The 15,354-nt window shown below is 43.0% G+C and overlaps 1 protein-coding gene across 1 annotated transcript in view; it reads right to left on the bottom strand.

The window, feature by feature from the left end:
* Positions 1 to 13,153: 13,153 nt before the first annotated feature.
* Positions 13,154 to 15,354, bottom strand: part of LRP4 (LDL receptor related protein 4) — a 65,255-nt gene continuing 63,054 nt past the window's right edge. Inside the window, exon 38 of the mRNA XM_073541637.1 lies at positions 13,154 to 14,245. Coding sequence (XP_073397738.1) covers positions 13,913 to 14,245 — 333 coding nt within the window. The 3' untranslated portion in view covers positions 13,154 to 13,912. The remainder of the gene's footprint in view (positions 14,246 to 15,354) is intronic.

Here is a 15,354-nt window from a genome sequence, read left to right as displayed (position 1 = left end):
AGGGTGAGATCGGTGGCCCAAAGTCGCCCTTTCATTAACGCTCTTTGGTGCCCATTTTTGTGCCAGTTTTATAGTATTTTTTTCGCTGTTTTCAGTGTATTACCGTCAGGCCTCCTCGCTGCATTGTTTTTTATTATCGTGATGATTATTATTTTTTGTTAAACCTATAAAAAAAAAAAGAAAAAAATTGCTAAATAAGAGCTCAATTTTGGCCTCGTCACCAGACGGCGCCACCTATGTAACTTTTTTTTGTTTGTTTTCTTTAGGTTTTTATAAGGCAAGAGATGATTTACCCCTTCACGCTCCAGGAGCGTGGCTGTTAACCCCATAAATGCTGCTTCAGTGGTTGACAGCGTTATTTCACCAGCATTGTTCCGCCCCTGGCCTCTTTCACAGGCGCCTAACAGCGCCCCCACCCCGCGAGATACTGATGCTTTGCCATGGCAGCCGGGTACTGCTGAAGGACCCCATCACTGCCATAGTGGTGCCTGTGGAAAAGCCCACCCATCAGTGCACTGAAGTGTAGAGAACAAGCGATCTCACAGGTTACCGTTCGGGTATCATAGTGTAAATAAAGGTCCAATCTATCAAAATATGAAATAATGTAACCTGCTCAGAAAAACATCAGAATGACTAAATTACGACATAAAGCAATTACTACTTTTTTTATTTTCTTTAAAGCACATATATGCGGGTTTGCTATCACCATTGTACAGACATGGAGAATCATGATTCCAGGTCACAAAGAAAAAAAATAATGGTGGACTTGATCAGTTTTTGTTTTTTAATCATTTCAATTTGCTTGGAATTTTTTTCCGAATTATTATTTTTTTTTTTTTCCAGTCCATTAGCCGGTAAACTGAATAGTGTCAATCAAAGCTGCAAGTCGTATTGCAAAAACATTTATTTATTTTCCATTGTTTTTATCCCCCTTTAGGACTTGAACTGGGGATTGCTGGACTGCAATTTTACTGTAATGTACTGTAATTTTGCTATGTCTTGTAAAGTTACTAGTCCCCCCACCCCCCCACGGTACATCAGGGTAAGTGCACACGTTGCGGATTCTGCTGTGGATTTTTCCGTGCGGATTTGCCTAAATCCGCAGGTCAAAAGACCTGCAATTTATCCTACGGTTTTCCCCTGCGTTTTGACACCTGGTAATGGAGCAGGTGTCAAACCGCTGCGGAGTCCGCACAAAGAATTGACATGCTGCGGGTTTAAAACCGCAGAAAATTCCGTAGCGTGTGCACTGCTTTTTTTAATTTACATTGAATAGAAAGGTACTGTACAATGCAGCAGAATCCGCAACGTGTGCACATAGCCTCAGACTCTGATGTCCCCTCTCAGAAGGTGCCTTAGGTTATGTGAACACGTTGCGGATTTGCTGCAGATCCGCAAGTGTTTGACCAACCAATGTAATTCAATAGGAAAAAAAAATAAGCTGTGCACATGCTGCGGAAAATTCCACAAAAAATCTGCAGCAGTTTATTTTCCGCAGCATGTCAATTCTTTTTGCGGATCCACATGCATTCTTACACCCATTCCATTAATGAAATGGTTTTTACTTGCATTTTCTGCCAAGAGATGCAGATTCCGTGCATAAAATTCTGCAGGCAAATCTGCAACCTGTGCACATTACCCTTACTATCCCCTTCCTGCAATGAGCCTTACAATCCTTGCTGCCCTCTCACAATGGCCCCTCTGCCCTTCTACAAGGTAATTTCTGTTTCCTGCTGTGCCCCTCTCACAAGTCGCTTTCAGTCTTTGCTGCCCCCTCTCACAAGGTGGCTTACTTCCGCTGCTGAATTCTTCCAAAAAGTGTTTTTCTGTCTTTGCTGCCTCACAAAGTGCCTTACTGTCCCTGCTGCTTTCCTTCTACTAGGTTCCTCATATTCTCTCTTGTTCCTTACCCTCCCAACAGTGAATCCAATGAAGAGTGGGAACACAGTCTGCAAATTCAAGGCTGAGGAAAGTCAACAGGTCTGGGTTGGACGGAGATGAAAAATTAGAAAGAGAACGACTCTAAAGTGAGAAATCTCCATTTGTGAGTCACGGGATAGGATATTAGATTCTGCTTTGGATCACTACTGATTTCAGTTGTCTGCTCTGAGCTTACTCATAACATATTTGTCAGGGATTCTGTCATGATCCATGCTGGATTGTGACAGAGAAAAGCACTGGTAACCTTTTTTTTTTTTTCTTTAAGCTGGTTGCTTAAAGTGAGTTTTGCCCCCGGTGGCCATTAGGGTCATTGCACTGTGGTGGTTTCAGTTCTAGTTTTGCCCCCGGTGGCCGTTAGGGTCATTGCACTCTGGTTACTTTAGTTTAGTGCACATGATTATGAAGCAGGTGGGATTGCTGGCTCTTACCTATAAAAGTGTCAGGTGGTTGCAATCACTGTTGGTGATATTGGTCATTTCAACCATCCTTGGTGGAGGAGCTAGAGAGAGTTCCTGGCAGCTCAGTCAGAGTCCTGGTGTGGAAGGAGCTAGAGAGAGTTCCTTGCAGCTCCGACAAAGCTTGGTGAAGTAGCAGTGATTCTGGAGGAAAGCTGCATTCTGGTGGTGGACTCTGTTGCTGGGAGCAAGAGCAACAGAGCAAAGCTAAGTGGTGTTATCCCTGTTCGTACCTTTCCTTTTGTGTGATTCAGTGCAGTGGTGGGATTAGTTTCTGCACCGTCCATTTCATTGGAAAGGGCTAGGTGCAGGGCGAGCTAGGGTTCTTAGGTTCCAGCTCGGCGAAAAGTGTGGAGCCTGTATAGGGACTGTTAGGAGTGTAGAGACTGGCTCAGGGGAGTGCAGGAGGTCTCCACGTCCCCGTTCCCAATCGCAGGGCCCTCCATTGTATCAGTTTCCCTGGTGTTTCCCTTTATTATTTAAATTCGCCCTGCTGGAGGCGGTGTATCCAGATATACGTGTAATACTGAAATTCACCTGCTGGAGGCGGTGTATCCGGCTGCACGTTATATTATTTAAATTCGCCCTACTGGAGGCGGTGTATCCAGGGACACGTGTGTCAGAGAAAATCGCCCTGCTGGAGGCAGTGTGTCCAGCCACACGTAACCATCACAGATTCGAATATTTGTCAGGACTTTTCTGATCCCACAAAATCCCTGATATCACAGGCTGGGAAGGTCACGAGTACCACCCGCTGTGATCTTTGGACGGATCAGCTATCTGCTGCCCCCTATCGTCCGGACAACTACACGATGGACCGACGATCAACGGAGAAGGCCGCAGCCTGTTTGCACCACTAGGCTGGCTATCGGAAAATTAGCACCGAGCGTACAGCATATACATCTCCGGATTCAAACACATGGAATATATGTATACACCCCGGTACGTTCACAACTAACTCTCCGATGCCCCCAGACTACTCGCTACCACCACCACTCGTTTTGGTCGAATGGACACCACGTAAATGGTAGCTAATGGCTTTGGGGTGTAGTTTACAGAACGGAATGAACAGAACTATTAAATTTTATATTTAATCCAAAGGGAGGCAGTTTTTATGAAAAACATACAAAAGATTTTACAAAGGGGACAAAACAATACAGCATAAACAGTTACAGAAAATAAAAGGGATTAACAGAAGAACTTACAACACCGATTGCAGAGACGATTCAGTTTAGCCGAAGGAGAGTGCTTCGATTGGTCTGTCAATAAACAGGGTCCCTACATACATGAAAATGTAACTCTCTTGTATGAACACTGATCATTATAGGGATCAATCTTTTGTCAGATTCTGAGTCCCATCCACACACCCCTCTACAATGACCTCACAAGGTCCCGGTTGTGGGCCGGACTCAGCCTTTCATAATTTTAGGAAATGCCAATTTACATAACTCCTTAAAGAGCAACCACAGGAGGTTGAGACTGGTGTCTTCTTTTCTATCGGGATTTTAGCTACGCTTAGAGACCAAACATGGCCTAGCTACTGGTGGTTATATGGCTCCTATGAATTTGAGGCCTTTTTGTGGGGGTTATGATTATGAGAAAATATGTGTATGATTGCCTAGTTATCCTGGTGCCAACAATATGTCTCATTAATATTGGATGGATAGAAATTCCGATATTCCATATTGTCAGAGGTTCTTTGATCATCTTCAGATCCTAATAACATCTCTCCTTGTCTCTTTGTGGGGACAATAGACTTCCTTTGAAGTTACCTGGACATAAAGAGAAATCCTTGCATTTTAATTAATCTGCTTCACATAGCTGTGTCACTGCCATTTTGCATAAAGACAGGTGTGATTGCTAACTCAGAACTCCTATCTTGTCATGACAAATGGTAAATTAAAGAAAAACAAGAAAGGGGGGACATGAGGGGGCCTCAAAGATTTTTAATATTCTTTATGACACTATTTATTAGGTAATCTTGATTTTGATCTTGTTTCTATGTGCTACACTTGATTCGGCATCTATGCAGCGAGCATGGTTTTCAGATTGTATTTCTGTACTGAGTTTGAGTCTGGCTCTGTATCTATATACGATGTGTAACGATTCTACCCCGCAGTGTAGTCCGTGTATCTGGGATGCAGTTACTGACGACTCAGCTGTCCATTCTGGTACAGGGGCATGCTGAATCTGTCAGTACTTTGAACACTCAGTTGTCCAGTCTGGTGCAGGAGCATGCTGAGCTGTCAGTGTTTTGATTGACAGCTCAGCTGTCCAATCTGAGACGGAGGTGTTGGCTATTTCCAGTTGTTCATTGTCTCAGGTGATTGTCAGGCTACTTAACTGGGCTGTTTGTAGGTCTGGCACTTTCAGCTTTTGTGTGGCTTGCATCTTTGTGCCTTGTGTTCTTTGTTGATCTTTTGTTGCATGACCTTGGACTTTGTTCAGACCATCCGTCTGTTTAACCCCTTTGCTTTGATCCGCTATCTTCTTGGTATTTTGACCTCGGACCATTACCGGAATACACCTTTCTCTTTCTTTGGTTTGACATACCTTCCTGATCTCAAACTACTTGACTATCCTGACTCACATCTTGTCCGTGAGAAGTGACTCAGCGTCAGACTTTTTGGCATTGTCTTTATGTATGATCTTTCTTCTAATGCTCTAATGATGCACTGAGTATTACTTTTGGTTTTCTGTTATAAGCAGGGCTGTGGAGTCTGTGTCCATTTTGGTGGAGTCGGTATAAAATAGACGGACTCCTAAAATACATAATAAATTGGGTACAGCAGTACAATGCAGTATGTGATGCAATTTATTTCAGAATTTGGTAAAGTTATGAAATGTCCTATAAATGTCTGTTCTCTTCCTGATCTAAGGATCTCGGCTTCTAGTTGAGATGAGTCTGTGCTGCACTTTATGTACATGCTCAGTAGTGACCAGTGCTGGGGAGTTGGAGTCACGGAAATGTTGGCATCAGAGGTTTGGCATATAGACTCCACAGCCCTGTTTACAAGCGTTGTTCAGTTATTGTAGCTGTTTACTGTGCCTGGTTCGCCGGACTGTGGAGTCGGTAAGCCAAACCTCCGACTCATGACTCTCGATTTCCATGACACCGACTCCCTCATAGAAGGGCTGTGGAGTCCGTATGCCAAACCTCCAACTCCGACTTCTCAATTTCCATGACACCGACTCCCTCATAGAAGGGCTGTGGAGTCAGTATGCCAAACCTCCAACTCCGACTTCTCAATTTCCATGACACCGACTCCCTCATACCAGGGCTGTGGAGTCAGTATGCCAAACCTCCGACTCCTCAATTTCCATGACATCGACTCCCTCATACCAGGACTGTGGAGTCAGTATGCCAAACTTCCAACTCCGACTCCTCAATTTCCATGACACCGACTCCCTCATACCAGGGCTGTGGAGTCAGTATGCCAAACTTCCAACTCCGACTCCTCAATTTCCATGACACCGACTCCCTCATACCATGGCTGTGGAGTCAAGTATGCCAAACTTCCAACTCCGACTCCTCAATTTCCATGACACCGACTCCCTCATACCAGGGCTGTGGAGTCAGTATGCCAAACCTCCGACTCCTCAATTTCCATGACACCGACTCCCTCATACCAGGGCTGTGGAGTCAGTATGCCAAACCTCCGACCCCTCAATTTCCATGATACCAACTCTGACTCCACAGCCCTGCTGGTTCTGGTATTTTATTTATGTCCTGAGCGTAGTTCCGGTGCCGCATCTCACCATTGTACTTGGCTTGTTGCTGTATCTATGATAAATGCCATTTAGGATATTGTATCTATTTGCATTTGCGTAAAAACAAATTGATACTATAGATTATATTTTTCTCTAAGAATCCTTTGTAATTGTGTCACTAAAATTGTTGGATGATTCGTCTGCTTCACTCCTTTATATATCACAGTATGTGAGTCCTCTGTCACAATAAATGCATGCATAGAATCGCAGCAGAGGTAACACTGAAGCTGAGGATAGATGCTCCTGACTACTCGGCCCCACCAACGGAGATCAGAGCACCAAATTTGCATATAAACTAAAGTGCAAATTTCCGAAAACTACCAGAATTGTCATGTAAATGTATGATTCGTCTTAAAGTGACCCTGTGAGCTGGATTGTGCTCAGTAACCTACAGGCAGTGTCAGGTTGGTGTAGTTATACTGATTACCATGATACCTGGGATGATGATATCTGTCTTGTGGTTGTTGTTTAATCTTTATTTTCAGTTAATGATATGCTCGTGCTCCGGGGCTGCCTGTGTTGGGGTTTTCATGTGTTGCTCCTTTTAGGTATTCATCAGTATGTCTTATGACAGGTCACTGATCCTTTAGTGACCTGTCTCCTATTTTACATAATGAACATTATATGTATTGAAAAAAAAAATTTAAAGATCACCTTCCGGAGACAGGCGCCTGCGCTGCTGCATGATTGCATGTATAATATGCATTTAATTACGGTATTTTATTTGCTGGCATAAACTCAGAAAAAAAAATTGTGTCTCATAATTGCTCCAGCCGCACATGCGCAGTAGCATTTATCGGCGATCCAATAGATGCTACTGTGCTGGTGGCGCCATCTTGGTGGAGACATTTTTTTTTCCTCTAGCACAGTAGCATCTATTGGATTGCGGTAAATTCTATTGCATTGGCGCCATTTTGAGACAATTTTTTTTTTTTTCAATACATATAATATTTAGTGTGTAAAATAGGGGGCAGGTCACAGAGATCAGTGACCGGTCATAAGCCATCAGTATGAATACATACGCAGAGCACCACATGAAGACCCCCCCCATAGGCTGCCCCAGAGCACAAGCATCTCATTAACTGAAAATAAAGATTTACAACCACAAGACAGATTTCATCATCCCAGGTATCATTTTTATCAGTATAACTGCGCCAACCTGACAGTGTCTGTAGGTTCCTGTGCACAATCCTGCTGACAGGTTCCCTTTTAAGCTTCTTGGCAAGGTCACTTACAAGGATCTCTGCTGACTTTGAAATGACATTATGGCCTGACAGTCTCTACAATTTGCACCGTGTATACTGATGGATGTATTTAGGGCTAGCTTTACTTCATTTTTCACTGGCACTCCAGCTTTAAAATAATTGTCCAATTATTGCCACTGTACTGCTTTTAGGCCTAATTGTCTGTCAGTCAGAGCTGTTTTACACCTACACCACAACGGATCTATAGATAGGCGATAGAACTCAGGCGCCACACCACTACGGATCTATAGATGGCGCCTGAGTTCTATCACCGGGAAAGCGTAAGAAATTTGCTTATTATGACTGAACTCAATCCTATGAACCGTAGGCAATAATCTCACAGTGGTGACTGGAGTCCAGTATTTCATGGTTTATCTACAGTATAAATAGGATAAGAAACTATCAGAAAAGTTAAATGCCACTACTGAAAATGCTGATTTATGAAGGAGTTTGCACCCGATTGTTCGACAGCTTTCTGCACAACTAAAGGTACAGGACTTGTGTGCCTGTAGGTGTATAATGAGATATATTGTGACTCCAGCATTACAGGCACTTAGTTTGTAATGGTCATTCCTGTAGTTTTCTCCATCTGATATTACTTATTGATAGACCCGTAACAAGGGATGTATTTCATTAGTGCAGGTTTATAAGTCTGCAGGAGGGAAATGAGGGTCCTTAGACCTGTCTGCCAAATGGAAGACATTAAAGGGAATCTTGTCACCCACTGGGACACTTCAGCTATTACTATGGGCATACAGGTAATTACTATGGGCATACAGGTAATAGAAATGTTAATCTAGGCTTACCTGTATGCCTCATAGTTGCTGTCTAGATGTGGAGAAATAAGACTAAAGGCCCCGTCACACTAAGCGATGCACCAGCGATCCCGACAACGATATGACCCGGTCAGGATCACTGGTGCATCGCTAAGTGGTCCCTAGTGAGCTGCCAAACAGGCAGATCTCACTAGCGATGTAGCGACGCAGCAGCGGTCGTTACTTACCTGTCAGATGCGGCGATGAAGACGTCCTCCTGCCTGCGTCCACGTGTCGCTCGTTGGCGCCAGCAGGAAGCTGCCGACAAGAAACGGCCCAGGACGATCTCGCGCGATCAGCGATAACCAGCGGGGGAGCCGGTCGGAGGTAAGTATCACACATAGCGATATCGCTTAGTGTGACGGGGCCTTTATTTCATTATGTTAATGACTTCTTCCAGGCTCCGGCGCACGCACGTCACACTGACCTGTGGGACAATATGGGGCCCTGGGACTAATTTGGGGCTCAATATAATAGCTATAACATATATACCTCATATTCCCTCTGTCTCTTTGGTCTGTCCTGGCTTGTTTTAAATTGCTACGGTGGTATTGTTTTAATTATGTGATCTTGTATATAGTTTTCACATTAGAAGCAATGCATAGATCCCTTTAACCCCTTCGAGACCCTGCCCATTTTTGCATTTGTTTTTCCCTCCCCTTCTTCCCAGAGCCATTACGTTCATATTTTTCCATCAATATGACCATGTGAGGGCTTATTTTTTGCGGGACGACTTGTACTTTTGAACGACATCATTGGTTTTACCATATCTTCTACTCAAAATGGGGAAAAAATTCCAAGTGCGGTGAAATTGCAAAAGAAGTGCAATCCCACAACTTTTTTTTAACCATGTTCACTAAATGCTAAAACTGACTGGTCATTCTGATTCTCCAGGTTATTACAAGTTCATAGACACCAAACATGTATAGGTTCTTTTTTATTTAAGGGGTGAAAAAAAAAAAATCCAGGTTAAAAAAAAAAAAAGGACCATTTTCCGAGACCCGTAGCGTCTCCAATTTTCGTGATCTCTGGTTGGGTGAGGGCTTATTTTTTGCGTGCAGGGCTGACTTTTTTATTGATACCATTTTGGTGCAGATACGATCTTTTAATCGTCCGTTATTGCATTTTAATGCAATGTCACGGCGACCAAAAAACATAATTCTGGCATTTTGACTTTTTTTTATTGCTACGCCATTTAGTGATCAGGTTAATCTTTTTTTATTTATTTTTTTTATAGATCGGGCGATTCTGAACGCGTCCATACCAAACATTTGTATGTTTGATTTTCTTTTTATTTTATTTTGAATGGGCGGCAAAGGCGTTTGATTTAATTTATATTGTTATTTTTAACATTTTTAAAATTTTTTTTACTTTTTGCATGCTTAATAGTCTCCATGGGAAACTAGAAGCTGCCATAACCCGATCGACTCTGCTACATCCAGGCGATGATCAGATCACCTGTATATAACAGAATTACTCACTTGCTATGCGCGCCGAGCACTGGGCAATCCGGCACTGACAACCATATGTCGTGCCAACGAACCCGGTGACCCACGATCACATGACTCAGGTCACCAGTGGCGGGTTTCCGGCCTGATAGCCGGAAGCGCGTGTTAAATGCTGCTGTCAGAGTTTGACAGTTGCATTTAACGAGTTAATAGCCGCAGGTGGATCGCGATTCCACCCGCGGCTGTTCTGGGCACATGTCAGCTGTTCATAAGAGCTGACATGTACTGGGAAAAAATGTTGACTCACCTGCAGAGCCCACATCAAAGGGAGGGAGGCTACATGCGCAGTACTAGTACAGCGGAGGTTGCCAAGGGGTTAACGGGAACCTATCACCAGTTTTTGAGCCTATGAACAAATGACGCCACCTTTAACTGCTCGTGTGCTGCATTTCTCAAATGTGTCTATCAACTCCCAACTTTCCCTGTATACCCCAAAAAATACAATTTGATATGCTCTCGCTTTGTACATATATAAGGGTGGTCTTCCTCGCTGTGGCATCTCTCTCTCCTCTCGGCTCCTAATCACGGCGTCCTGCTTTGATTCATGTGTTGCGCCATCAACATTGCGAACTGAGATATCGCATCTGTGCAATAGCCTCACAGGACTGCGCAGGCGCACTCTGCCCTACTGTGAGCAGAGCGTAAAACATCTCTGCGCAGGCGCCTGGCTTTGATGTGAATGTCTGCACTGTACTGTTTTATGTTCTACTTCCCAGTATGCAATCAAAGAAACGCTCCTATAGTCCACAAGGTGCTGGGTTTTTTTCTTTTTGTATTTTTTCAGGATGCAAAAAGAAGCAACGTGTAAGTTGTTAGTTTCTGCTTGAAGAAAAAAAAAAAAAATCCAAAACATGTTTTAGGCATTAATCATTTGATTAAAAAAAAAATAAATCAAAATGTTAAAAAAAAAAAAGGTACAGTTGAAGATCTATGTAAAAATTACTCGCTGTTTAGTGTAGGCTTTTGAAGGTCTTTAATAACTTGGAAGAGATTTTACAGAAGCACTGAGAAGTGTAGCTGTGAATCTAGCATTGGAGTGCGATAAATGCTTACTAGAAAGCAGCATAGTCTATGTCTGCACCTCCATCCATAGACTTCAATAAGCAGCAGCTATAAACTGACTTCTCAGTGAGCTGGCAGTGCATCTTGTCTTAAAGAGACAGATTTTAGCAGTTTTTCCAGAGTAAGGCTATGGTCACACTGTCAGTATTCGTGAGCCAAAACCCGGATTGGGTCAAACATGCAGAATTGGTGTACTGGTTTCTATTATACCTTGTCCTCTGATTGTTCCTCACCTGGTTTTGGCTTAAAAATGCTGAGAAAAATTACTGAACCAATACTGATAGTGTGGCCGTAGCCTAAGGCTGAGTTCACAGGTGGCGTTTTTTTCGCGTTTCCGTGGCGGTTTTATCCGCGCGATTTTGCCGCGAAAACGCGAAAAATAAGCATCCCATGCATTCCTATGGGATTCCGCAATGCTGTGCTAATGCTGCGGTTTTTACCGCGGCGGAATCGCTTCGCGGTAAAAACCGCAGCATGCTCATTAATTTGCGGAATCGCGGCGATCCCGCACCCATAGGAATGCATTGTTCCGCTTACTTTCTGCATGTGACTGTGCACACCATGCGGAAAGTAAGCAGAACATTTGCGGATGGTACCCACGCCGGAGGAGAGGAGACTGTCCTCCGGGCTTTGGGTACCATATCCCTGTAAAAAATAGAATTTAAAAATAAAAAATATTGTTATTCTCACCCTCCGACGTCCCGCGCAGCCTTCCCGCTTCTCTCCACACTCTCGTTCCCAGTAGTCCTTTGCGAAAATGCCCGCGATGGCGTCCGTTCTCGCGGGATCGCAATGTCTCGCGGTCATTCGCGCGACGTCATCGCGAATTACCGCGAGAACGGACGTCATCGCGGGCATTTTCGCAAAGGATTACTGGGAACGGATGCGCGGGACGTCGGAAGGTGAGAATAATAACAGTATTTTTTTTTACATTTTATCTTTTACTACTGATGCTGCATAGTCGGCCTCAGTAGTAAAAGGTTGGTCACACTCGTCAAACACTGTTTGACGAGTGTGACCAACCTGTCAATCAGTTCTCCAAGCGATGCTACAGATTGCTGGGAAAACGCTAGCATTTTGCAAGCTAAATACGCTTGCAAAATGCTAGTTTTTCCGCGGGAAAATCGCGGGAATTTAAAATGCGATTTTCCCGCGGACTGGAATTCCGGAATTCTCGCGGTAATTTCGGCGAGAGTTCCGGTACGTGTGCACTTAGCCTAAATGAGGAGTTCAGAAGTCTGGGTGGTAGAAGTGGCTCATAAATGAAGAAACAAACATGAGTTTTTGTTTTTTTTTACGCAAATAGCCTTTTCCAAGGGGAAGATGATTTTAACTCTATTGCCACTGATTTGGGGCATATTTTCTTGTACTATTGCCTTATAAATTGCCAAAAATTACGAATTTTATTAAATGCAATAGCATACCATACAGTAATTAATGAAACAAGAAATGACAAACGACACTGCTATCCAAAAAAGGGAGCCTATATTGCACAATTGCCCAAATTAGCATACATTCATAAAGTACTATAAGAAATACTAAATAGTATATCATAGAGAGACAACATATACCGTATATGCTATACTAAAATGTCAGTAAACACATTGGGATTAAATCCATATAAACTTATCAGGACTATAGGAGCTTTCCATAATGGAAACAGGCATGGCCTATCTTCTATTTTATATAGAGCTTGAGTGCCCAAATTGTATCGCTACACTATAAAGCAGACGCCTCCTGACGAAGAAGCAAAACGCGCATTGGGGCGACGGGGAAGCCAGCGCCATATACTTTAATCTTGTAAGTGCCCTCTTGGGGAATGTCTTTTTAGTTACACACCACTTTTTGGGATTATGAGGTATTTACTAATAGTGTAGCGATACAATTTGGGCACTCAAGCTCTATATAAAATAGAAGATAGGCCATGCCTGTTTCCATTATGGAAAGCTCCTATAGTCCTGATAAGTTTATATGGATTTAATCCCAATGTGTTTATTGACATTTTAGTATAGCATATATATGTTGTCTCGCTAAGAAATACTAAATAGTATATCATATAGTTCTTTATGAATGTATGCTAATTTGGGCAATTGTGCAATATAGGCTCCATGTTTTGGATAGCAGTGTCCTTGTCATTTCTTGTTTCATTAAATACTGTATGGTATGCTATTGCATTTATAAATTGCTAAAAATTACGAATTTTATTACTTTTTTCTTGTGGTTTATGAATTGAATTTTGAGTTTTTGCCTTAATATTTTCTGGGTTGTGTTGGTTACTATTGCTTTATGCAATGTTCGGTAAAGTGACAGCACCCATGTAAGAAAACGTTACTTAAACAAAAAAATAAAACACCAGGTAAGAAAATCTATTTTATATTAAGTTATCACAACAAGTCTAAAATACAGAGGTTAAATAAAATAGGGGGAAAAAAAAACATCCAGAAATCCTTGTTAAAAACATTATAAAATAAACAACTTGCTGCGGACAGTTTAATTTATTCCGGCTTAGTATAAAAAAAAAAAAATTAGAATTTTATCTTTAAAACCCCACAAGAGCATCAGTGTGCAACCCTTCCTGTGCCGACAGGGCCTGCAGAAGAGCCATGTTCACTGCTCGTGAACTCGCTGGTCACGAGAGAAGAAATTAGTCATTAAATTATTTATGCTCCTGGGTGATCTTGGCACAAACGATGGAGGTTGATATTTGGCAAAAACACCAAGGTATTGTCCAAAGCCATGAATGCTAGGCAATGCGGTGCGTCCATGAATCACTAAGCGTGGATGTTGTGGAGATGACTTGTCTTTCCAGCTACATGAATACCACCGGTACACGTGATTTTTCATCTGTGTATTCTTCACCCTTCTATTGGACAAGATGAATGCAGCAGCCAAAAACTGACACATGCAGGAAGGGTATGTACCAAATGACCACGAGTCTTGCCCTTCACGTGTGTTCAGTCACAGACCTCAGAAGAGTCCAGTTTTGTCCAAGTCTAAGGAAGCAGAGTCGCGCGCTCAAGGAAGATGCATAGACTCCTGATTAGTTGAGTAGTACTGGGGAAGGGGTACATAGAATCTATGTCCCCCCAGTTCCATTTCTCACGTTCTAGGGTGCCTCACACCTCGCTCTCTGTGGAAGGCAAGTGTCTTCCTCTCCAGCCGGTATCTGGTAAGGAGACTCTTCGTTCAGGGCTGGGTGGGAGAGTGACACTGCCCGTCTCAGACTGCTCTTCTTGAAGTAGTTGTTGCGTTTCTGTCAGGTCAAGAGAGGCCGTGCTCGCTTGTAAGGAGACAGTGTCGGTCTTGATGCACACGTGGTCCCGGAGAATGCTGCCTCGAGATGGCTTCACCTGCTTGAGATCATCCCACTCATTCTCATCCCCAGACAGTAAGCCAAAGCCCTCCAAGATTCGGATTTTCTCTTTGGTAAAACCATTGTCAGGGAGAGCCTGCAAAAATGAAAAAGATGGAGAATGACCGAGAAGGAAGGAAAAGCACAGTCCTCTTTGTAGAAAATGAGGCAGCCATGGTATAATGTGAAATGATACATCAGCCAGACTTTGTCCAACTGCTTCAGCAATGTCTTACACAAACCTTGGGCCAGGCACAGCTAAACTTCCTAATTATACAAAGCTATCCACAGTGCTACATCCGCCCAATGTTGCCGTCTTCCACTTTACCAAGGCACTATATTCTACCAACTCTTTGAACCCCTCGATGCACACACACTTTCAGTTTACAAGCAAGGAAGAAACTAGGGAGTAAATTACTGCTTGACCACTCGGCTGCAGTTCATCTCCCAGTCAGCAAATGTATCAGGTCGCTAAGATCCAAACATAACCTCCTGCTCCTGTCATAGAATCATAGAGTTGGAAGGGACCTCCTGGGCCATCTGGTCCAACCCCCTGCTCAAAGCAGGATTCACTAAACCATCCCAGTCAGATGTCTGTCCAGCCTCTGTTAGAAGACTTCCATTGGAGGAGAACTCACCACTTCTCGTGGCAGCCTGTTCCACTCATTGATCACTCTGTCAAAAAGTTTTTTCTAATATCTAATCTGTGTCTCCTCCCATTCAGTTTCATCCCATTGCTTCTAGTCTTTCCTTGTGCAAATGAGAATAAAGTTGATCCTTCTACAATGTGACAGCCCTTGAGATATTTGTAGACAGCTATTAAGTCTCCTCTCAGTCTTCTCTTTTGCAAACTAAACATTCCCAAATTCTGCAACCTTTCCTCATAAGACAGGGTTTGCATGTCTTCAGGACATTTCTTGTGCTGCTCCATTTTTTTGGTATGCATTACCCAGGACAGCATGATGGACAGTAAATTACTAAGGTAACTTCAAGTCTCAGAGAGAGAGAAGAATCTCAGAGTACAAATTTCTGAAAACTTTCGACACAGGAATGAATGTGTCGCATGGATTTGTGTCTTTTTATATCAATTAAGGAATTTACTCTTCAGACCTTCTGGGGTCATCACAACACAGAGCTAGACCCCATCAGAGGGCAATAAAACTTTCACACTCCTTATCTATGAACTGCTCCAATATTTATGCTTAT

The sequence above is a fragment of the Dendrobates tinctorius genome, unplaced genomic scaffold (assembly GCF_039654945.1).
Source record: "Dendrobates tinctorius isolate UK_male_01 unplaced genomic scaffold, ASM3965494v1 ptg000124l, whole genome shotgun sequence".
Taxonomy (NCBI): Eukaryota; Metazoa; Chordata; class Amphibia; order Anura; family Dendrobatidae; genus Dendrobates; species Dendrobates tinctorius.
The sequence above is the reverse complement of the archived record's forward strand: the minus strand, read 5'-3'. Positions and strand labels throughout refer to the sequence as shown.